General features: G+C 30.8%; 1 protein-coding gene across 9 annotated transcripts in view; it reads left to right on the forward strand.

Moving 5' to 3' along the window:
• Positions 1–24950, forward strand: part of LOC138333755 (sodium channel protein 1 brain-like) — a 91909-nt gene that overhangs the window by 58524 nt on the left and 8435 nt on the right. For 2 of the 9 annotated variants that reach the window (XM_069282322.1, XM_069282321.1), the window contains 25 exons: positions 21–236; positions 721–778; positions 2547–2691; positions 3116–3250; positions 4101–4127; positions 4648–4674; positions 7708–8175; positions 9721–9750; positions 11673–11760; positions 12297–12544; positions 13001–13171; positions 13500–13690; positions 14046–14196; positions 14494–14710; positions 15056–15216; positions 16857–17137; positions 17930–17959; positions 20258–20399; positions 21099–21272; positions 21516–21638; positions 22150–22413; positions 22855–22908; positions 23158–23295; positions 23500–23610; positions 23765–23779. In XM_069282322.1, coding sequence (XP_069138423.1) covers positions 21–236; positions 721–778; positions 2547–2691; positions 3116–3250; positions 4101–4127; positions 4648–4674; positions 7708–8175; positions 9721–9750; positions 11673–11760; positions 12297–12544; positions 13001–13171; positions 13500–13690; positions 14046–14196; positions 14494–14710; positions 15056–15216; positions 16857–17137; positions 17930–17959; positions 20258–20399; positions 21099–21272; positions 21516–21638; positions 22150–22413; positions 22855–22908; positions 23158–23295; positions 23500–23610; positions 23765–23779 — 3665 coding nt within the window. The remainder of the gene's footprint in view (positions 1–20; positions 237–720; positions 779–2546; positions 2692–3115; positions 3251–4100; positions 4128–4647; positions 4675–7707; positions 8176–9720; positions 9751–11672; positions 11761–12296; positions 12545–13000; positions 13172–13499; positions 13691–14045; positions 14197–14493; positions 14711–15055; positions 15217–16856; positions 17138–17929; positions 17960–20257; positions 20400–21098; positions 21273–21515; positions 21639–22149; positions 22414–22854; positions 22909–23157; positions 23296–23499; positions 23611–23764; positions 23780–24950) is intronic. The other 7 variants (XM_069282327.1, XM_069282324.1, XM_069282323.1 and 4 more) reach the window with 7 other exon arrangements.

A 24950-nucleotide genomic window follows, 5' to 3' on the forward strand; every position in this document is an offset into this window, starting at 1 on the left:
TGTGTTTTTGTCCATTTCAGGGCTAAAAACTATAGTGAATGCACTACTGAGAGCTTTCAAACTACTCCTTGAAGTAATAATGTTGACAACCTTTTGTCTGATGGTGTTTGCTCTATTTGGGCTTCAAATCTACAAGGGAGTGTTACGACAGAAATGTGTCATCAATTTGCCAGAATTTGTAGCAACAAGCTCCATGAGTGTAGAAGCTCAATATGACGCCTGGATCAAGAATACATGTAAGTGGGAAAAAAAGAAACAAAAAGTCTGATAGCACGTGTAACCTTGGTTTTCTTAATAATAACAACAAGAAAGAAAGCAAGCATACAACATTTTTGATATCGTTTTTTTTCTCCATTTTTCTACCATGTTGTTGCATTGGTCAAACAATGTCAGACATTGTAAGATATTTATTGTAAGATAATTTATAGTACCAATTAAGGTAGAAATCAAGGAAATAAAACGTTTGGAAACACTGATCAGAAAATGCAATGGACAGATCCATCCTTTTTTCATCCGTAATTAACTTTGGCAAACGGCAGGAGCCAGACCATGTGAAAAACTTCGTCTTAGGATAACTTCATACTATCATGTTGTTCTTCCACTGCTAAGTTGCTGACATATATTTCCGTCCCTTTCCATCATTTTCTATCTCGATTTAAAAACGGGAGTAGGCTCTTGTCTTACAGAAATTTTTAGTTTTTTGTTGTTGTTCTTTTTCAGCGAATTGGTACGAGTCAGATGGTGACTATGTGATATGTGGTAACGCATCCGGTTCAGGGTGAGTGCACAAATATCATTCAAATATTTTATCCTGTCTCTGAAAATTTGTTTGAGGTAGCTGTTATCTATGTGCTATCAAGTTGTCATCTGGTAGAATATTTAAGTTGATGCTGTTGGTATTTTAACTCAGTCTTTCCAGTGTCCCTGTCCTATACAGAACGAGATTTTATTTCATCACCACTGACCATACATTTATGCTGTCTTAGATCAAGTATTAGAACAGTCTATTATGAAATATCAGTGGTGAATATGTTAAATGACCATGATTGAACATAAAACGTTTTTATATCCACTTATTATCCATACAGAGCTATTGTAAGATATATTACTGGTTTATGTTCTTTTATCCATTAACCCACGTGATATGCAAATTGGAAGAATGTCAGGTTCAAGTTTTATAATACTTTATTATTTTACTCAGTCTTTCTAACCTTCAAAGACTGTAATTTACATATATACTAAATTTGTCTTTCAAAATCCAAATATAGTTTACGCTCTTCATTATAGTCTGCTGTGAAGGTCATATACCTGCTTCACCTCATTGCAGCCTTGAGATAAAACATTGCTTTGGAATCTATGGCAGTGATTTTATAAGAATACTTAAGTTGAATCAAGAGGCTCGTATCCTCAATATCCCAATAGAGTATGATATTGATTTGCCCCACCTGTGTAGAAAAGCATTATGCAAAGGACAAATGCTGTGTCTTCACGTATTGCCATATATAGTACATAAGGTTATAACCAATAAAAAAAATCCTAATTGTTTAATTAGTGACGGCTTCTACAATTGATTTATTGGATTTCTTTATATTGTCTTTAGTAAAAATAATTCTCTGGGGACATAAATAGAATGGCAGACTTTATAAAGCCAAGAACGCACATGCAGTTTTGCTATTTACTGATATCTGATACATACATTGCATATGTTCCAGCATTACTGTTGCCATAGGAATTTTATCATTGATTTCTTTTTGTCTTTGCCACTACCAAGAAATTATGCCTATTGTTAAAGAAAGCTTGCAACATAATTTAGAAAATCACATATCATCTACAACATAACGTTATATAAAATGCTTACAATGAAACGTTCCATGTTATCATAAGAGTGAATGAGCATGGTAATGCACTTGCGATGGCTTTATCTGCATGATATTGTATCTCTGGAATATACCTCATTAATGAGTTTTGTTGAAGCAAAAACCAGCTGCATTTACTTGTATACAAAATGGAAAAAAAACCTTAGCAAGCAACTGTAAGGATATAAGTATAAAGGGGTTTATACAATTCGATCATAATTAGTAATATTACGTTTGAGTAAGATGTCTTGCTAAATGATGTTGATTTGAAAATTACACTAGAGTTGAGCTACAAAACCCCATCTTTTAAAAGGAATTCTTTATTTAATATCTGTATTTTTCTATAGTTCGTCTCATATTGCAATATAGAACACACTACATATGGCACTAGCAATATTCTTAATATAGTAATTTAAGGTTGCTTTTTAAAACAAACACACAATCACAATTCCTGGTATACAATTGTGTACTCTAATGAAGCATGGCAGTAGTCAAATCTATCATTTGTGAGAAATCAAGCTTGTTTTGAGTGTCATTCCCTGATATTTGGAAGATTAGATTATATCTGTCTATATCTGTTCGTCTTCATTCTGTTGAATATTCTATAAACTGGTGTCCTTTCATATGTTATCGGGAGATCAATATAATATCACATTGAAAATAATATAATTTAAAAAAAAATCTCTTCAGGAAATGTCCAGACAACTATACTTGTATGGTTGACATCGGCGAGAACCCAAACTTCGGCTACACCAACTTCGATCACTTTGGTTGGGCCATGCTCTCATCCTTCCAGCTGATTACACTGGACTTTTGGGAGGATTGTTACAACAAGGTAAAACTTCACTAGAACTGGCTTAGTTTGTTAGTTACAATCATAGTTTTAGTTGTCAAACGGCAAAGTGTAACACATTAACCTAGCTATCATTGTTTGATAAAGTAAATTGTTGTATCTATAGTTTACCCATGCTCCCCAATAAAATAATCATTGTTTCCATTTGAAAAATGATCTCAATATTTATTTTTACATTTTTGAGTAATGCAATGGAATTTCAATTCTTAGATAATTCATTTGCTAATTATTGTTATTAGTTACTTAAACCTAGATGAAAGTTTTCCGTATCAATCTGAATTATTTATTTTCAACCTTTGCATATTTCGTCAATATTTTATCGTATCTACAGCATATTTCATTTCAAATCGGATATGATAAGTTTACCTTAGACCTTGAAAGACATTGAACTTTGTTTTCCCTGTAGGTGATACGAGCATCCGGACCCTTCAACGTGGCTTTCTTCATAGTGGTTGTGTTTTTTGGTTCCTTCTATCTCATTAATCTAATGTTGGCCGTCGTGGCCATGGCATATGAAGAAGAGGCGGTCACCACAGAAGCGGTATTGTATTATTTTACTATTTTTTTTTCTATGACCAATTTCATTTTCGATATTGTAGTTTGCAAGTAATAGACTTGTTTTCATGAAAGGAACTTTGGGAAAATGGCTGCTCCTTTTATTTAGCTTTTACAATTAAATAAATATGTGTTATGTTGCTTAATAGTTAGTAGATTACAGCCATTAAATGTTTTTCGTGTTTATCAAGTTTTAGAGAATACACTATTCGATCATGGACTGCAAAGTTTTTTAGATTACACATTTATAGTTCTTTCCACTGAACTTTAGATAAATTGCACTTTCGTGATCATCATTCACTCTCTTCTCCAAGCAGTTTCATACATCTCAGGAATATATATTATCAAAACATTTCTAGGTTATAGTAATATACCTTATCAAATCTGCAACAATTCTAGGTTGATAGAATTTTTTTGTTATTCTGTACATATAGATAATTGGCAATGCATGTGTACATATCGTCTTTTGTTTGTTTTTTATATAATATCTATTGGATATTATTGCCAAGTGAATATATAAAGGTCTATGTTAGTGATATCAGCAAAATTAACATATCAATAAATTGATTGAATCAATTTTTCGAGGAGTTCTGACACAAAACAGGTGATACAAAAATTCATGTTTGAAGCTCACAAAACGTTTTTAAATGTATATTATATGTAAACAAGGAAGCTTTTTGGATTATATATAGATATTAAAGCTTCAGACATGAAATATTGCGAAATCGCGAAATTAGTACCCGCGAAAGTATATATATATTGGTCTACAGGACCTTTGTGGTCGATTGTACATTTGGCAAATAGATCATATTTGTTCTTATTTTGCTTTATTCTAGCTTTTAAAATCGCATGCCAAACGAAAGGTTTGTTTATGAAGACATATTTTACTAAAACTTATTAAGCTAAAGCACTGAGCTTTCTGGGTGCCACCTATAAATTAAAATTCCTCTAATTTACATATTATATGCATGTATATCTAAAGATGAACTTGAATAGATTTTTGATGTTATGGAAATATGACACAAGAATCTGAGCGTACTCTGAGTACTTTATAAACCGCAAAGCAGTTTGCGTTGATAGAACACTCGGATTATTGTTTTATATTGCCGTAACATGAAAATATCTATTCCAATAAATCCTTATAATTCGATTCACTACAGCTAATCAATTCAAAATTCATTTTGAGACTCTTTTTTTCTCCTATTAAGTTGTTACGTCGTTTTCTCAGTCAATCAGAAGAAACATTACAAACGGCGGCGACGCCATTTCATTTGTTCCTTTATTGCATGGCAAAGTAAAATTTAAGCCAATGAAAGTGCTTCTTACAAGCATAATTGAATTATATGCCAAGGGATTAACTTCTAGCTGGTGATTATTTCACAGAGAAGAGTATGGGGTAGACATAGGATGGTGAGTAGAGTCCCTTTATCGTGACTCTCTCTGTCTCTCTACATTGTGTATCAAACAATGGCGCTCATTTTAATAGACTAATATACATATTTCGTCTTATATCGTGAATTTGCCTAAATTTCGATAGAATACTTACTGAGGATTACGTCTAGGCTTTAGATAATGTTTCATGAAAAATCATAGAAAACTAGAATAGAGAAATGTTAAAGATGCTCCACCGCCGACAAATGGTATTTTTTCACTATCAAAATTAGGAGAAGACTATTTAGTATTTTTCTTCAGTTACAAAAGTTACTTACTTTACACCATTACCAACATTGAAAAGTTTGAGCTTCTAATTTTACTTCAAGTTAAAAATAAGAAAAATAACTAATTGCATCCCGAAAAAATTCCGTGGCACTATATCCTATATGGAATGAAGTACTGATTGCGCATGCACCAAAGACAAAATAAATTATTTCATATTGTTTTTGTGTTAATTAGACATACATATACACGAGTATACACAAATTATTGTTTAAATAATGAATATCATTTATGCTCTGTCGGCGGTGGAGCATCTTTAATATGTTCCATTGAAAAATTTATATTCCCATAAAGCAATTCAAATTGTACTTTTACAATGTTCTTTAAATTAAAACGTATTTAAGTCCTGGCCTATCGATAGAACCATTTTAAGAATGATATTTATTGCATAACGTATAACATATTTTCTAAATTAATTGTTACTGCTTTTCTACATCAAACGTTTTATATCTGACTTTGTTTAACGCGTGGTGAAAATTCAGCAAAAAAGCAAAGAAATACAAACTTAAACATTATAGTTGTAAGATATCAATTCTGTTAAAATGAGCGCCACATCATATTAGGTCTTCCTAAAGCATGCCCAAACTCTGAAACAACTGAGAGATGGAAAATTCAAAATAGGATTGAATTTAACTATCTTTAGATGTTAATATTGATATCTGTATGCATTAAATATTGACCATAATCGTTAACCAAAATAGAAAAATATCGAACATGAATCAGAAATCGTTCATTCCATTAGACCAATACGTTACATAGTTGATGTAGTTTGAATACAACTTTTGTAATATGTAACATTGTAGATACGCTTTATTACTCTGCCTGCATTTTGCCTGTTACTTATAGATATATGTTTTGCTTGATTCAACATACTATAATTTAGCTGCATTATTTTATTTCATTAATTTATATTATCAATAAATTATGACTTAATGTAGATACGATATCCCATATAGGACTTTAGTATTTTTGTTTTCCCTTGGCCTTTTATGATATAATAGTGGCTTGTATATGAAGGTTTTTTTATTGATACTTAATCATATATCATAGTTTAATCATAAGCACTTGCATTATCTATCGATTAATGCACTAACATATTGACTAAGCTATGCTTTCAATATAAGGTCAATGCTTACATTATAGATACATTATTAGTCGTTTTGAAGGCAATAAATGATTCGTCTTTTTGAAGGCAGTATACCATTCTGACAATTATCACAAACAATACATTTGAAATTCAGAATATTATAAAATTACTACCATGACACAAAATATAAAAAATATTATAACAGAAATAGTAATGTTACAACAACTCATTCACCCCTATAGACACATTTAGACTCTTCTAAATCAAAGACTAGACCAGTCCATTATGAAATTTCAGAGAAAGAAGGAGTTCGATATGAGACAATGTGAGTCCCAGTGGTATTTTTCCGCTATTCATTATTTTATGAATGATTTAAACATTCTTCATTCATAACCCAAAGTTTAGATGTAGTAATATATTTCTTAGGTTTATTGACATTTTATCAGATATATTAAAAGGCCATGGAAAACAAGTGATACATGATATGTACCTACTTTAGCAGCCTCTTCATTGAATCATGGAATTTTACCTGATGAATTTCGGATAATTCATTAATTAGTGCATCTGCAATATATAAAATCAGAAAAGATATACAATTAAACTATTTCAAATTTTCAAAATTAAATACATATTTTGTATAATTTGCATTCTCTCTTGGTTTAATTTTCAGGAAAATTGACCAATAGAAAATTGAAATTCGGAACACCTTTAGGGCAATATATGTTTATATCTAAATGATTCGTCTTATATGTTTAAAAAGAACTGCTAAAAGATGTGCATGTTATACAATTGTAATGCTTAACTTTGTTCAGTAATTATACATTCTGTAGATACATTATGTAATTTAGATATTTATATTGTAGTGAAAATCTTCAACCATTTTGTGAATACTATGATATATATTGTTTTCGTTTTTATTTGTTATCCTTAATTAAGACGTAATTAATTATATGCGTGTACATTTTTATGTTTTGTAATAAAATAAATTTTGAAGTCTTATATATATGAGGTAAATTTCAAGAGTATCATACCATAATCAATCATTTTGATAGTAAACATCATTTTCATAACTAAGTGAATATTACGTTCCTTAAAGTTTGAATGATATGCAATGATCAATGCAAACAAGGACAAAAATATTTAATACTTTTGTAGAAATAAAACAAAAGTTAAATGTTTTTATTTTGGATGTATCATTACTTCAATTTATACTAACATAATTAAATAATAATTGATACTCACATATAGAAAGCATAATTCAGTCATTATTACTATTGGTTTAAAGAAATGAAATATTCCCATTTTATGTTCTTGGTGTCTTCATGGTTACCATCAAATAATTTTCAAAAGTCACAACTCAAGTTCTATATTCTATGCCGAATATGTACGCAGTAAAAGTTTTGAAAGGTAGATATTGTTTCTATCCATTACTATGCATCTATAAATCATGTTGTTTCATCTCAAATATCATCTGGGGTTTTTTTTCGTAATCGTTAATCATTTCATCTAATATAGCAAATATATGCAATCCTTTACGATATCGAGTTACACATGGTTTCCTAATTGAGAGCATACTTGTATTGAATCAATATTCTGACATCAGATACTTCTCTTCACAATTCTTTCATTATAATTTACAGGAAAGTGAAGAACAAGAAAAAAGAAAACAAGAAAAAGATCCGTTAAAAGAATTAGCCAATGCAACGAAAGCGGCAGCAAAATGGAAACCACCAGGGAAGGAGAAATCGGACCTTGGAGACGACAATAAAAAGGATGGAGGGGCTGTACAACCCAATGGAAAACTTCCAGATGGAGATGTAGAATCTGGGAAAGTGGCGCCAGGCACCGACCAATCCCTGGTAAAATATGGCAAAGGGAGGAAACCCATGGTGAAAATGCCAAGCAAGGATAGCGGATATTCTGTACAGAGTTCACAATCTGGAGGCTCTAAGGAAAAGGATGGGGATACGACCAGCTGGGATAGTATAACTAATAAAACTGCTGATTCAGGCACAGGGTCTATCAGTCATGGTCTTCTCGGAGATCTGCCGGAACTACCGTCCAGCGCAAAAAGACAGAATTTGGTCAAACAGCAAAGCACTGACAATGTAAGTTTGTGCACTAAATTTTATCATATAAAAAGAAACTAAACCTTATTTATCAACATATATCCAAAATATATATAATCAGCACTTGTAGTAGCGTTCTCGTGTGGAGAGGGGAGATAACTCTTACCTCACCACCGGGATGGATTCACCGCTTTCTTCCTAAATCTACCTGCGAACTCTGTACAGGAAATCCGTCTGAGACCGCCTTCTATCCTAACCCAACACCTACCATGGGCTTCTCCTGAAACTTGGTACCACCGTTTTCTCGTGTTTGCATGAAAATGATTGTTTCCTTATTAAAGTTTCTCTCATTTGATTTTTGGTTCTTTGATGCGAGTTCATCTCATTGAAATTTTTATGAAAACAAAATGTTGGTAAATATGATAAAAGTGTTGCAAGTTCCTTTTACACTAAAATAAATCATTATCTAAACAAAATCTTCATCAAAAATTAAAAGAGAGAAACAAGTTTTATTGTTGAATGCTTTAAAACAGAGCAAGAACTTTTCGTTTGTTGTTTGTATGTCATTTGGTGGTTCTAGAATTTCTGAATCTATAACTGTTGGGTTTTATTTAATTCGGTAAAAGGTATATTTACCTGAATATGAATTCAATAATTCAAGCTTTCAATCTAACAAGATTTTAATAGCGCATGGATGGATGCCTTTGAGTGCATAACAAATGTAAATTTGATTATCAGTTATTACTATTTTGCTGTTAAAGTGAATTACTTACAATAATTGAGAAAAAAAAACTGTTTTGTTGAAAATGTTGTCCATGTATTTTAATTGCAGCCTTCAGTGAGTTTGTTATATTTTTAAGCACATCATCTTGGTTAACAACATTTTGGTGAGATGACCGCCGAACGTCATGTAAATACTTAGTCCATATACATGTACCTAAAACAACTGAGAATTGTACTTTGTATGGAAAACTAATCGTTTGGAGGTCTTATTTCAGAAATACATCTTTCTATAAAGAAATATATACCGTATAAAGAGTCTTTTAGATTGATGCCTTTGATTAATGATTCAAATGAGCTAGATTTCATTTTCAGATGTTTCTAATCGATCACGTAGTAAGAAAAATAATGCAATATGCACAAATTAAGTCATTTTTTTCAAAAATTACATATAAACATAGCAACCAAAGCTATACGTCTCAACTGATAAACATTTTTTAAACATTATTGAGACCAGTTTGATATTCCAATATATTATTTTTTATAATATCTATTGATCGACTACAGTGTGATTTTTTTAATAATAATTTCCCGGAGTGAAGGAAAACGCCATTCAATTAAAATGTTAAATTCGATATAAGATAGTTATAGATAGCTGAGAATTTTCAAGTGAACAATTTTATTTTTGGAAATATTCAAGAGAAATTCTTGAAGACAGCTCCATCTTTTAAGGTAATCTTAAGATCATTTCAACACTGAACACAACGTGTGAAGGTACTTTTTATTAGGCTAGCTGAGGGAAATAACTCAAATTAATGCAGGGTATCGTTTTAAAAGTTTGTATGAAATGGTTGTACATTACAGAGATATGTGTCGGTCAAACGTCCATACAAAGTAAGTAAAAGTGCATGATGCACCTGCTGCACTACCCCCTGTCTATATGTTTAACCTTATGTACACACCTTTTGCTACACTTTTAAGTAAATTTTTGAAAAACAAAATGTATTTTGATCTTGGTTATAATTTATATTATTGTCTCATGAAAATAAAGATATTTCGCTGAACAAAAAGAATGCATGCATAATGCTTCATTAAAGAAAGGAAATTGAAGAAAAGTTGATATAAAATCGTACTGTCTGTATCAATAGTTATGTATATGTATGCATGTTTTTAAGGCTTAATTGTCCTTTGTAAAACCGTAACGTTAAATGGCTGGATTGTGTTGTTCGTCCAATGTTGTCATTTGGCCACTTGTTGACACCTGATTGTGTACTTCACTCTTTGTCACATAAAATTATTACAAAAATTCTCTCGGAACAGTTATTGTGTAAATGAGCATACGCAAATAAATATATATACACATGTATATATTTGTATTAAAAATGATTGTAGAAATGAAATATACATCTATATAAATGTTATTTTATAATTTAAAAAACGATTGCGCTTCTGAGTGATAAAATCGGTTTTGATCGAGATCAGTCTATTGGTTTTGATCAAGATTTTTTAAATAAAAATTATATATAAATATTCACGCAAAACTTTAAGGCTATGCCATTAAATTTACATTAAACTTTAAATGGTTTCAACCATTGAAAATTATCACGTGTGCACGCTGGAATTCTTATAATAGACAAGTGATTACAATTGAGAGAGTAAAATGTCAAGGTTTATAGATCACATGCATCGAACGTTAAATTATATTTCTATTGCACTAAAGTATTATCTGGATGTTATTTTATGGGCTTTGCATGCCTGGTATTTTAGTCTTACATAATAGTGACCTATATTTATGTATTCATGTCAAAATAAGAAGGATTTATATGATGCATGTTACTAGGTTACTGTCAGTTTTCTGATAACAATGTACTGATGCAAGTCTAGCCCTGGTATAACAATAGTCACACATCTATGTACCGTGATACGTGATGAAATATTATAGATATATACTGATATTGAAAAACATTTAAAATCTAGCTGGTTTATTATACCATTGACAGTTCATTATTATAAATTAAGAATCTTAAACTAAACTATGCATTTAATTTTTAAGTATAACAAGAAAGTATAAAAAAAAATAGAAGAAGAAAAAAGAAGAAAAAAAGATCGATTAGTCTCCTACCTATTCTCCAATGAAGGTTTACATGCATCACTACATCCATGCCAAGTACCTGCTGTTTGTGTAGTATTAATTCAGATTTAATATCTCTTATTTTATATTTATTGATTATTTTTATTAGTGATTAGTTAGTTAATTGAAATGTTTCCTCTTTTTGATAATGCATACGAACCTGGTTTTAGATATATCGTTAATAGAATGATCGATCATTTTAATTATGGACGTTGGGAACTTTTATTTTCTTTTTTTTATATATATTTATGCATCCCTTTTTTAAGTAGATGTTAGCTTTGCATGGGCTTAAAACCTATATAAGAATAATTTGGATCTATACACAAGAGTTCTGCTATATACTAGGTTATTTATGACTATTGATAGATATTCTGGAATTGTTTCCAATTTCGTGTAGAAATGTTTGCTTTTAATAAAAACACGGATTTGACTCAAAATATATTTCCTTGTTATGTATTTCTATATAGTTTGACTCAAAATATATTTCCCTGTTATGTATTTCTATATAGTTATAGGTTCAAATCTAATAAATGCAATTGATTAAGGAGAATTTTTTACCGGCACCTCTAAGCATAACAAATAATATTACCAGCAATTGTTACTTTCATTTCGAGACTTCATTGTACTTTGTCAGATTTAGATTCCAAGTCAGAGAACTCTTAATACTCACTCATTTTTTTTATAGATATCTTCCTCTGCGATTCATCTGGAGAAAGCTGGGAATGAAGACTATCCAGTGAAAAAGAAGAAAGCTGGTCCAGAGATTATACTTGGTATGTTTAAGTAAAAGAACATTATTATGTTATGTAAAATATATCTGAAACGGTGAATGACTTTGATATTTTGATGCATTCTTTCCCTCGGTAAGCCCTTAGCAAATGGAAAAGCAATGCTTTGAACGCTTTAAAAGCTCAAATGAAAAACGACAAGAGCAATATCTCTAGAGGTGAAGTGAAGTGATTCATCTATTGGAATCTTTGGTTCTATGCGAAAAATGTTAGACACGAACTTTCATTCCACTTTAGCCTTCGATGGTTGGTCTTGATATTACTTGTATTGATTTATTTCACAATCATTGCTACTTCTAAATGAAATACCGAGTATTTGGTCAGAACAAATTTTTGTATTTTGTGAGCAATTAAACTTTTTGATTTCGTAAAATAACAATTGGTGCGAACACAATTTGACTACAATTCAAACGGGTCTGTGTATTGCGGAATTCCGAATAGACTTATTACACCTTGACAATAAAGGCTTGTTCTCAATTTAATATTATATCTTGTTATGCATAATATATCTTTGTGTACAGCTTATGGTGATGGCTACAAACCCGAGAGACAGAAGGGCCAGTTGATAGACCGGAACTGTGCCTGTTGTACTGGGACAAGCATCTATACCTACTGGCTCTATGTCCAGAATGGTGTAATGGCCATTGCCTCCGATCCCTTACTCGACCTGTTCATCACTATCTGTATTGTCCTCAATACTGCCTTTATGGCGGCAGAGCATCATGGCATGTCAGACGATCTCAAGGAGTTGTTGCGGATAGCTAATTACGTAAGCTACAAAATATGTTATCATAAATAAAATAAATGAATAATAAAAATGATGAATATGTTGATTATGATAACTCTAATGAAAAAATAAGATTATCAGAAATAGACGTAAACATGTTATTATATGACTATATTGATAAAAATATGACACTGAGATTTTTCTCCAAAGCAGGTTTTAATCTCGAGCATGTACAATAAATTATAACGACTGAGCCCGATCATTTAAAACAAAAAATGGATTAAAGATTTTTATCTTTAAAAAACCCGAATAAAGAATAAAGATGACTGGAAGAAGAAATAATTAGAAATATTTTATAACATTATTATGGGAAATTAGAAATTGGGGTTTTCCTTCAAAGCAGGTTTTAGTCCCGCATGAAACAATAACTTCCATAAGTTGACATGACCGAAGTTTGCATTTAACACATTATCTGAATTAATCGTTTATGTATTCTAGGTCTTCACCAGTATTTTCACCTTTGAATGTATTGTCAAACTGACATCACTCAGCAAGTTTTACTTCGGCAACGGTTGGAACGTATTTGACTTTATCATTGTGATAGCTAGTCTTGTGGATCTTGGTTTGGAAGATGTTGATGGCTTGAGTGTTTTCCGATCATTCAGATTGGTAAGTAACAACAATTTCCGTATGTCCATAAATTATAGAATGATTTCTATGTAATTTGAAAGTTCATATCAAAATACAAACATATTACATTCAAAGTTGTTGTTTTTTTCAAAAAAGGATATATGTTTCAGATCGAAAGCAAAAGCGAAAACAAATTCAACTTCAAATAAAATCTGCTAATCAAATAAAACTATTTTACGGAATTAATTGTAAGAGATACATACCAAAATCAAAATCAGTCAGAATCAAAATTAAAGATGAATTCAGTTATTTCTTTAACAAGGTTTTATTTGAGTAGTATTTGGTATAATATTTCTTTCCATTACAGCTCAGAGTCTTCAAACTTGCTCAGTCCTGGCCAACCCTGAAACTGCTATTGACAATCATCTTAAGTACTTTAGGAGCGCTTGGCTATTTAACTATAGTCCTGGTGATTGTCATCTACATCTTTGCAGTCATAGGTCTGCAGCTGTTCTCTGAATCCTATACAGAAAGTGTATTTGGTGATGATATACCCAGGTAAAATAATGCAGAAACCACGCAAAGTTAAGATTTCAATGACTATGTTATGTTGTTTGTTTAAAAGTAACTATGTACCTCTATTATAGAAAATAAATTTTGCTTTAAATTCATTTTGAACAACTAGCTCCAAAATAGTTAGTTTATTACAGAACAGAGAGGTGAATAGAAATTATTTCTGTTTTTAAGGTGAATGATTAATAGCTGCTTCTAATAAAGTAAACTATAAATATAATTTAAGAAAAAAAGAGAATCATTTTCTAGCACTTAAATACAATCACTGATAATTGTACGTTTACAATAATTAACTTGAATATAGAACAGAGATATTAAGGGAAGTAATTTCTATTTCAAGGTGGAATTTTAACGACTTTTTCCACGCTATGTTGATGGTATTCCGCGTGCTATGTGGAGAGTGGATTGAACCCCTATGGGACTGTATGCGAGCTGCAGACGAACTGTGCATGGTTGTTTTCCTACCTACTCTGGTTCTCGGAAATTTCATCGTATGTATATTTTATAAATGAATGAATCGACAACCACTTTATTTTGTCATATTTTTCATTCCTAAAAAATTGAAACTTAAATTGTGAATTGGTTAGCTACTTATTATCTAATGATAAACAAGTTGCTAGTCAGAGCTTACACACTAGGATGATATGTCGTTAAAATCTATCTAACTGATTGGGTGAAACATGCAAGTTGTTTCTTGGTATACATTGTCACTTACATGTACACCATGCATATATAGCGGAAGATCTTTTGCAACCATTGATTGTATTATCTCTAACATTTCTTTTCAGGTATTGAACCTTTTCCTTGCCCTCTTGCTAAATGCATTTGCAAGTGACACACTGGATCAAGAACCGAGTGACGAAGACAATCGACTGAAATTGGCATTCACCAGGATAAGAGAACTCTGTTGCTGTTGTATAAAGCCTAAGAGATCAGCATCTGTTGGACCGAATGATAAAGAGGAGGATGGAGAAGCCAGCACCGCCACAGACAAGGAGAGCAAGGGTTAGTGCCGCCGTATTCACGTGATACCAATATTATTCTCACTGTCTAAATCTAAAATAAGGCAAACTTAATACAAAAAGATGCATCGGTTACATTTCAAAGTATACAAGAAGTAAGTCAATATCAAAGAGTATGCATTAGGATACTTGTCGTGGAATTAATGAATTGAGTATACGTAAAGGTGCGTTTAGATTCCTATACATATATCAAACAATAAGTGAATCTTTGAAGCCATTTGATTATGATTGTATACACTCTGTATATACACATGCAGTTATTTCCAGTTGGAATGATATATAATGGAAATAAGAAGTGAATGTACTCATATAGCTGCTCATTTCACAGACAAAGATGCAAAGAATAAGGGAAAAGCTGAAGATAAGATAGCTCTCACAAATGGTCGAGCAAGCACTACAAAGAAGACCGACACAGCCAAAACCGGCACAGACGCCAAGAACAAACCTCAAGCAAATGGAACCGTAGCAAATAAGGATGATAAAAATAAGGTAACGTTAATTCTATATTGGATGAAATAAGCATCATGATTCATAATCACTATGTTTTATTCACATGAAAACCTTATGTAAATGAATGGGATATAGAATTGTTTTATTTTACTTTGACACTATTTCACAGTTTCAATGTTAATGAAAGCACCTTAGTTATAAATTGAATCAAAAAGCACCAACTGAAAATGATGATGTTAAGATCAAAGATTCATTCAGAGATTTTGTTCTTTATTAAGGGCAAAAAGCGTAGGAAAAATCGCAAAGCAGCTGGTTCTTTAAGTCTAAATGCACCACTTAAGGTGTTACCAGAAATTGTACCTGTACAGGTAATGAGCACACCTAATCGTCTCGTTATCAATATTAGAGCACCAGTATGTGTTGTGGCTTTCAATTTTCAACCAATCTACCTCTTGTCAAATCTGGATCATCGAATCTTTTCAAAATATTGTATTCTAAGATACATATGATTCAAATGGAATTAAGCAATACCAAGAAATCCTTTGAACCTTTTCCAATTTCTATTTTCTTTAATACATTTTCTTGTACATTAGATTTTTAAAAATTGCATTTTTTGAATTTTTAATTAGTTGTTCCGTGGATAACAAAATGTTGTTTTTTAATTATCAGTAAAAACCAAGATCAAATTAAGATTCTCAATTCTAGTTTATTTCCAATTGTTCTTTACAACCCAACCAGAAATGATGAATGTGGATTTGACAAGAATTTAAGTTTATATATCTACCACTAGAATCAATTAACGATGTATAATTAAGTAAATCTTGCATGATTTTTGTCTTCAGTTAAATGGTTCGATTTGTAACTTAATTTTTATATTGGGATTGGTTTTATATCAAATTTGGTATTGGTTTTGTTTATGTTGTATCCAATACTTATTATTTTAATAAAATTGTACCTGCTATCAAATTTATCAAATTATTTATATTGCAAAGAAACATTGCCCTATGCACATTTAACAATATGAATAAAGGGGTATAACTCTTACCAAATACAAAGGTAGAATGGGAAATGCACTGCATTGGTTTAATGCACCATATATTGTTTAATATTCGTTATTAAAAGTGTAAAGCCTACTTCTCAGAAGTCCCTTATTATTTTTCAACCAAAAAGGAAACTGTGTACTAAACCTGCATGATCAGTTAGCTGGTATTGTTATGTAAAATGTTCATGAATTTCCTATAAATGTCATCTACTGTATTATAGCCGTACAATGTTTTCCAGATCCTACTTAGATGCAGAAATGGGTCACCTTGCCAATTGTTATTGCAAAATACTTTAATCTGTTAATTGGTTACTTTAAAGTTTATTTTAGTGAATAATACTTTTATTTCTTGACTCATTAGTACAGAGACATTTTACAGTTAAAATTTAAGTTAAATGTGACAAAAAGATTACAAAATAATTCTTTTAATCTTAAATCTATTTTTTAAGTATCGATTAACCATTTGCTTATTTTCAAATATTAGTCTCATTTCATTTTCTAAATTCTTCTTTATCGTCATACAATTTATCAATCATGTAGCATTTCTCTTTGGAGTTTTAGATACGATTTTCCTTGATGATAACAAATTTATTTCATAACCTCATATGGTTTAAAGTATTTTTTAAACATTGAACAGAACAAAGTTGATGCAGCCTTCAGCACACAGAGAGAAGAATTCTCTAGTTTTAATGCCGCCATGAAAGCTAATGCCAATGATTCAAAAGGTGAAGGGGCTAAAGCGGATGGTAAGAAAGGCAACAAGAAAGACGACAAAAAAGATAAGGAAGATGACAAAGATGATGATGACCTTGCGTTGGGTGCTGAGGCTTCGACCATGAAGAAAAAGGAAAAGGAAGATGAAGAAGAGGTGAAAGAGATTGTGGTCGAAGACTGCTTTCCCGAGGCCTTCTATAAACGGTAAGTAAAATATGATTATACTATAATGCTACAAAAGTATTGTGTAACTTGTGTAAAATTACCATCATTTCGATATCTATATACATATAAACTTTCATTGTACCTTTCTTTTTATGTAATGTTACGTCTTCAAATGGAAAGACGGGGAAAGATCGATTGTCAAAATATTTATGTTGAAGAAAATTTTTGGTTACATAACTTATCATTTTGTATGGTATGGTTTGTTTAAAGATGCTCCACCGCCGACAGAGTATAAATGATATTCATCATTGAACAATAATTGGTGTTTAATGATGTATATATATATATGCTTAATTAACACAGAAAGTAACAAAAAATAATTTATTTCGCCGTTTGTGCATGTGCAATCATTACTTCATTCCATATAAGATTTAGTGCCACGGATTTTTTTCGGGATGCAATTAATTATTTTCCAAGTATTTAACTTGAAGTAAAATTAGAAGCTCAAACTTTTCAATGGTGGTAATGGTGTAAAGTAAGTAACTTTTGTAACTGAAGAAAAATACTAAATAGTCTGCTCTTATTTATGATAGTGAAAAAATACCATTTGTCAGCGGTGGAGCATATTTAAGTTTATGAAATAAATTATTTAAAAAACAAATATAGAATAAATGCGAGTGTTTTGTGAAGGGTATGGCATTGACGGTTGTTATGAGAAAGACACTATAAGGATGGGGGAAATGAATCAAATATTGATTCATACACTTTTATATACAAAACCTATGTACTGTATATCTGATGATGTTGGTTTCTTACCACCGATACATACAGTTGTATCAGCCTGCAAAAATGGATACCTTGGTAAGAATCGACAGTACCGACCAACCCTAGAATCACAGGTTTACATTCAGGTGGTACAACTCTCACACATAAGTATCACAGGAGACGTTCCGTTCACCTGGTCTCGTATCTATTTCAACTTTGTTTTAGGTGTCTATATAAGCAATAATAAAAATCCTATAGACGATTTTTTTTCAGAAGTATTAAAACAAATGTCATGATCGTCTTCACACAGGTTAACATTGTACATGAATGAGATATTTAAGATATTTCCTTTTCAAGACGATTTTGCGATGAAAGACCATACATAGATAGCATGCATATCGTTTGGTAGATAAAATATAAAATGTCGTAAATAGTTTGGCAACTGTAACGATTTAACATAGCACATTAGGCAAAATGGTCTAAATGGTCCAGTTTTCTTCATTTTTTCATTTTATAACTTCAAATGCAGGAGTATGGGGGTGACCAGGATAGATATAATGTTTAAGAGATAGGAAATATTTAAGTTATTACTCAAAAACAGGCCAGGTGAAATATTGTTCCTGCTGGTGTGAGAATTGAACAGAATGAAGTCTTGTGTATAGGATAGATTTAGTTTTAATTGTAGTCTGCAATCATCCTTATATCTTCAAAAGTCATTTGTCCGAGTGTTTTATTTACAATTGTAGTATGTGATGATGTTGTGATTTCATATATATCCAGTTATCTTACGTGCGTTCTATTTTTTTTTTTAATATTTGATAGATTCGCACTCAAACTGTCCTTATAAAAAAATAAACGAAAAACTAAACATGCCTACAAAGACATGAAGCTGCTTAGGAATATTTAAAGGATTTTTCTAATTTGAATGAAACATCTTTGTCAATATTATCACGCAATGCGATTTTTTCCAAGGACTTACCTTTAATTTAGGGGAAAAGGGTTTCTTAATTTAGATTTATTTCTGATCTATCAGTTACTTTCATTCATTTCAGACCTGACAGAGTGAAAGGAAGAGAAGTAACTCGAGAGATCAGAATTATATAGATTCGGGGGAATGATAACATCAAACTACAAAAATGTGTTTTATAACGATATTAAACAATTTAATTTTCATCATTTAACGAATTCTTCCTCATTTCTGCTAAAAACGATTACTGAAGATTCTTCAATAATATTCTATATAACAAGATTAATTTATGAAGTAATGCCTTAGGCTTACAGAGAACGATGGTTTCAGAAATTGATTGTCATTTAATGAGTGGAGCTTTTCATTTGTGTGTGTGGTAGTATCATATAAATTCGTTTTGAGTCTTTCCTATCAGTAAGTATATATTAGTTCAATAAGATTCATTCATTATACCTATCATTCTTGGTGATTTATTCCATGTTTAGAATATTGATATACCAGCCCCCAGTTTAATTGATCTTATCAACATCATTTTATTATTTTACCAGAGATACTGTCTTTATCATGTTTTCATAAAATGGTTGTGTTTTGAATATGTAGATGTGTAAAATGTTAATCTATTATTGCACTGTGAGCATGGCTTTTAGTGGCAGTTAAAAGAATCATGATAATTTCTGCACGTATTTTTTTCGATAGAGATTTCATTTTAATTAGTGTTTCTCTCTTAATTTCCTGTTGAATAATTTTAGATGTACTTTTTATTAATGTATATTATAAAAGCACATGACTTGATCATTAATATAGGGTTTATTTAACAAATTAGTCTTGTAAGAATTAAAATTCTTGCGTTACACAGAGTCAATGTCAACTTAATCAAATTTCATTAACGATAATACGCTGTAAAGTGTAAAAAGTATCAAAAACATTTGGTGATACATAAATACCACAATCTGAAGTAAAAACTAAAGCTGAAATATTATCTATAGGATAGCGAAATGAAATGCCAATAATATCGAAAATGTATTCTAAAATAGACATATAATTATACTTACCTCTTTACAGAAGTCATTTGCGTTCAAATAATTTTCTGCACGGTTCTTTGTTTTATTTACTTAAAACATGTATTATAGAAAGAATACCAAGTATCAAAGTACAATGTCATAAATATCAATACTGTTAATAATGAGTTTCAAGGTAAGGAATTGATATATTTTTCAAAGAAAAGTTACTAAAATTGCATATATAACGCATGCAAATTGAAATCATTAATATGTTTATTACATGGTTTTTCCACCATCGTATCTTTATACGTTCCAAAACATTTGCACATTTCTTTGTTTTTATTTATTGTATATAACTATGTTTGCATTGTAGTCTTATTTTGTTAAAGCAAAAATTATTAAGTAAATATTTACTTATGTATACAGGTGCAGCTGCTGGGAGACGTTCGATGAATCCGCAATTGGAAAGAAGTGGTATACCTTCAGAAAGATTATGGCTACAGTTATCGAGAACAAAATATTTGAGGGGATCATTCTTTTCCTCATCGCCGTGAGCAGTCTCACTCTGGTATGATAGTATGATAATGGTTTGGTGGTTGATGAAATTTGCCTTAAATGTGTTTCATATCCAAGATCAATAGAATTTCAATATTTCAATTAAACCGTATTTCAACCTTAAATAAAAGAGGGAAAAAATAAGATTCTTGAAAAATAAAATCGAAGAATTACCAGATGATTAAGATTTTATTTAAATAATTGGTAGCATCTGCTTCATAAGTTTAAGTCGCATTCAGCACTTGTTATCATAATTTACTAAATATTTAACCGTGTAAGTAAAAAAATTAAACAGAATTTATACAGAGATTCACATAAAAGATGTAAACAGCTTTTTAAAACACTACCTTAGAAATGCTTATTATCACCTTTGGGAACCAGAGCGGGTTTTCATGGCCCAGAACTACTGTCTTTTGCTTTTCATGACGTAGCGCCTGTTTCAAATGGCGGTCGAAGTGAAGGGACACCAAAATAAACAACAATGTCGATGTGATGCCTATGCCATGTCATTGAGGATATTTTACATATAGTCAAATTGTGATGCTAATTTCTACAAAATATATATATCACATGGAGCAAATTACATGTAATTTACTTAACTTTTATATTGTTATATTTATAAATTCAAGGGAATCTTATTTTTGTTTTAATGTATACTTTTGCCGATGTGTTTTGATGTGATTTATTGTACTGTGCTTGATTTAACTCCCAGGCTTTTGAAGATGTGTACTTGTATCAAAACCCAACGATGGAATTGGCTTTGGATTGGCTAAACATTATCTTCTGCGTTCTCTTCTCACTTGAAATGGTGATGAAATGGTTTGGAATGGGATTCAAGAAATACTTTACTCAATTTTGGACATTACTCGACTTCGCCATTGTAGTTGTAAGTAAAAAGAAGAAGAGTTGTGAATTCTGATTATAGGCATGACTAAAGGAATCGATTCTTAACTTTGCTTTAAAAAAAAAAAAAAAAAAAAAAAAACAACAAAAAACCATGGCTTTAGTTTACCTGTAGCCATACTAAGGTATACATTCTGGAATATTTCTCACACATTTCACTGTTCTAATTGGACAAATATGATCATTCAAAAAATATCTTCAAGTATGAAAAAAAATTCCTCTTCAGGTATCGATAGCTAGTTTAGCAGCAAAGGCAGCAGGAGTTGACAACATTTCCGCTTTCCGGTCATTACGTACTCTCAGAGCTTTCAGACCACTTCGAGCGATTTCACGATGGCAGGGGATGAAGGTAAAAAAACTCATGGGTTACAATTTAATACTAAATAAAAAAATAAATATTGAAAGATATACTCTCGAATTAGTTCAACATCAAAACATCATATTATGTTGTGTAATTAATACACAGTTGGGCTATTAGTAAAACGGGTTTTTTTAAATATCTATTGTAATTGGACAATTAGAAATATGCCATTCCTATAAATCATGATGCTATAAATAGATTCAATTTTTATTCTGAATTTTGGTTATAAGATGAAATCTGAAATCGTATATCCGGTTCTTTTCGTAGGGTTGATGTTTTTGCGGGACATTTCTATAGTCGCGAATATTTGATCCGCGGAAATGAGAAATAGATGAATTATAAGTACCCTATTGGTCAAATCGTTTCAAATTGTTAAAATTATTTTCCAAATCGCGAAAATCTCGATCCACGAAAATAACCGATTATACAGTATGAAAAAGGTAATGGTTACTTGTTGTGCATGCAGTTTTTATATAACTATATATTTTTTTAATTACAGATTGTTGTGAATGCTCTAATGTTGGCTATCCCTGCTATCTGTAACGTGCTGGTAGTGTGTCTGGTCTTCTGGCTTATATTTAGTATCATGGGCGTCCAATTCTTCAGTGGGAAATTTTTCAAATGTGTGGATGAAGATGGCGAAAGATTGGATTTTACTGTGACTGCAAATATGACAGAGTGTTTAGCCAAAAATTACACCTGGGTCAATTCCAAAATCAATTTTGATAATGTGATCAGTGGATATTTAGCCCTATTTCAGGTCGTAAGTATTTTCTCATATTCTGAAGCTTTCCAAAGCGGTTGATTTTATGTCAAACAATAAGAGAAGTGCTGTATTCATATTAGATTTTGTCTTTTTCATGACGTAATTGCGTTTTCCGAACAGAAATCAAATTATTCAAGTAATGAAATATTTTGGTAGGTGAAACTAATGTATGAGTACCCCGATCAATATAAGGGCACTTAAGTGTATGTCTAATCATTTATTTGAAAAAAATGTGTTTATTGACTGATAAAACATTTTGACATTCTGATATTCTAAAATTCTAAAATCAAAGAAAAAGGTATGTTATCACTACTTGCTATCGATCCCCATCTTGGCAAGGTTGATAAGATTAAAGTCTGATACTTATTTTTTTATATAAGCGTATGATATATAAATGTTTCATTTACATGCATGTACATTTCAAGTATAACTTTTCAGGCAACATTTGAAGGCTGGATGGAGGTGATGATTGACGCTGTAGATGCTACTGATGTAAGCTTGTGTTCAAGTTGACTGGATTAATTTCACCATATAAGATTTGTTTATCTGTAATACTATTCATTTGTATACAGATTTTTGGTTTAAGACAATGAGAGGAAAGTTAAAAGGAAAAATTGTTAATGGACTGAAGCACAAAAGCAAGATTTCATTTAATCTTTAAGAGAAAAGACAAAATGTGTTTTTTTTTCTTTAATGAACTTGAGTTGATAAAATAGATAAAATGTATGCCTTTATTTTCAGGTGGACGAACAACCAAGATATGAGGCTGGACTCTACTACTACCTATACTTCGTGGCATTCATCATCTTCGGGGCATTCTTCACTTTAAATCTCTTTATTGGTGTCATCATAGAAAACTTCAACGCGCTGAAGAAAAAGGTTAGCATTTGATTTGTCATAAAATAAGATAATTAACTTTTAGAGTAAGTCGCATTTCATGGAAACCAAAACAATTACTTTAAAACCTGTATGGAAATTATAACGATTGTGCATTTAATTAAAAAAGTAGGGTTAATTCAGTTGTTACTATTGCAAGGAATTGTATCTTTTGATATTGTTTCAAACTGTTGTTTTATTTTCCAGTATGAAGGTAGCTACTTGGACATGTTTCTAACACAAGGACAAAGAAATTACATGAATACTCTGAAGAAATTAGCCAATAAAAAGCCTCAGAAAACAGTCAAGAGACCAAAGGTAACCACATATTACTGAAGAGGATTGCTTTAAATTAGATAATACAAACACAAATTCTATTACTACCTTATATATAATGACGAGTTTTTCTATATAGCTATGAATATCACATGAAGGTCATTAATATGCAATCCAAAGATATAAATTATTTCAGGGGCCAAGTTTCTGGGTAAGTTATTTGTTAGTTTTGTAGCGCATGAGTTAATGTTTAAGCAACGCATAACCAGAGTCAATGAAAGTTACCGCTTTATTGCCCTATCATGATATTCGAAAGAGAGTGCTAATGCTCTTGTCTTGTGTCCTTATTCCGTCGCAAGGGGCGGATATTTCCGTTGATCAGACATTAAAAATTTAATATAAAACCCAAATTACAAAGCATTATTATGCATAATAGATTTTTTTTTAAGAAATAGAAACCGATATATCAGCCTGTTTTTGTTTTTTTTTTTTGTTTTTTTTTCTGGGTCTAAATAATGTATAATGGCCATACATAAAGAACTCGATAATAAAAAAACAAATCGTCAAGAAAAAATGTCAAAAGGCTTTAATTATTTCATTTCAAAATATTGTATTGTCAACAACAATAGTACCACATTCATTCATACAAGATGATATATTACATATTCACACACTGGATTGGACAACAGGCTAGGCCTATTATAGTCTTTTCCATGATAAAGTATGGAATAGTTTTATTTCTCATTTTGAAGCTTATGATTTACCAACTTCATTAGAAGTTATAAATAGTTTAAATAGCTACAATTTATTCACTTAATGCCAATATATATATACTGTATATGCTATTCACTTACTGAAACTAACCATTTCATTGCTTGAAAAAATCACGATTTCATACATGCTGTTTATAATTTTACTTAAAGTCAATGGTGGTGAGAAATGTCACATTTTTTTACAAATATGTTTTTAAGATTATTGTATTTTTTTATCAAAATATTTTTCTTTCATATTGTGTTACGAAATTCTCCATATCACAATTGTTAGCTATAATAATATCAGTACTTTTGTTGTTTACTCTTTTCACTCATACATGAAGTATTCAGGTCCGATGATTCGTTACAAGATTTCTTCTATAAAAATTAAGCATAAATACATTATCCGATACATTCCCATTTGAGACGACCAGTCTTCCGATCTTGCTAGTGTTTAATAAAATTGAACTTTATTTTTTTTTTTTTTTTTTTTTCATTATTTACGATTTTTTTTTTTTTTTTTTTTTTTTTTTTCTTTTTTAATTTCATATTTGTTGTTTCGTTTTCCGGTCATTTTCATCGTAAAGTGTTGTTGATGTACTGCAGATTGTTAATGTCATCGGTCTTTTT

This window comes from Argopecten irradians, chromosome 10, assembly GCF_041381155.1.
Source record: "Argopecten irradians isolate NY chromosome 10, Ai_NY, whole genome shotgun sequence".
In the NCBI taxonomy this organism is placed as follows: domain Eukaryota; kingdom Metazoa; phylum Mollusca; class Bivalvia; order Pectinida; family Pectinidae; genus Argopecten; species Argopecten irradians.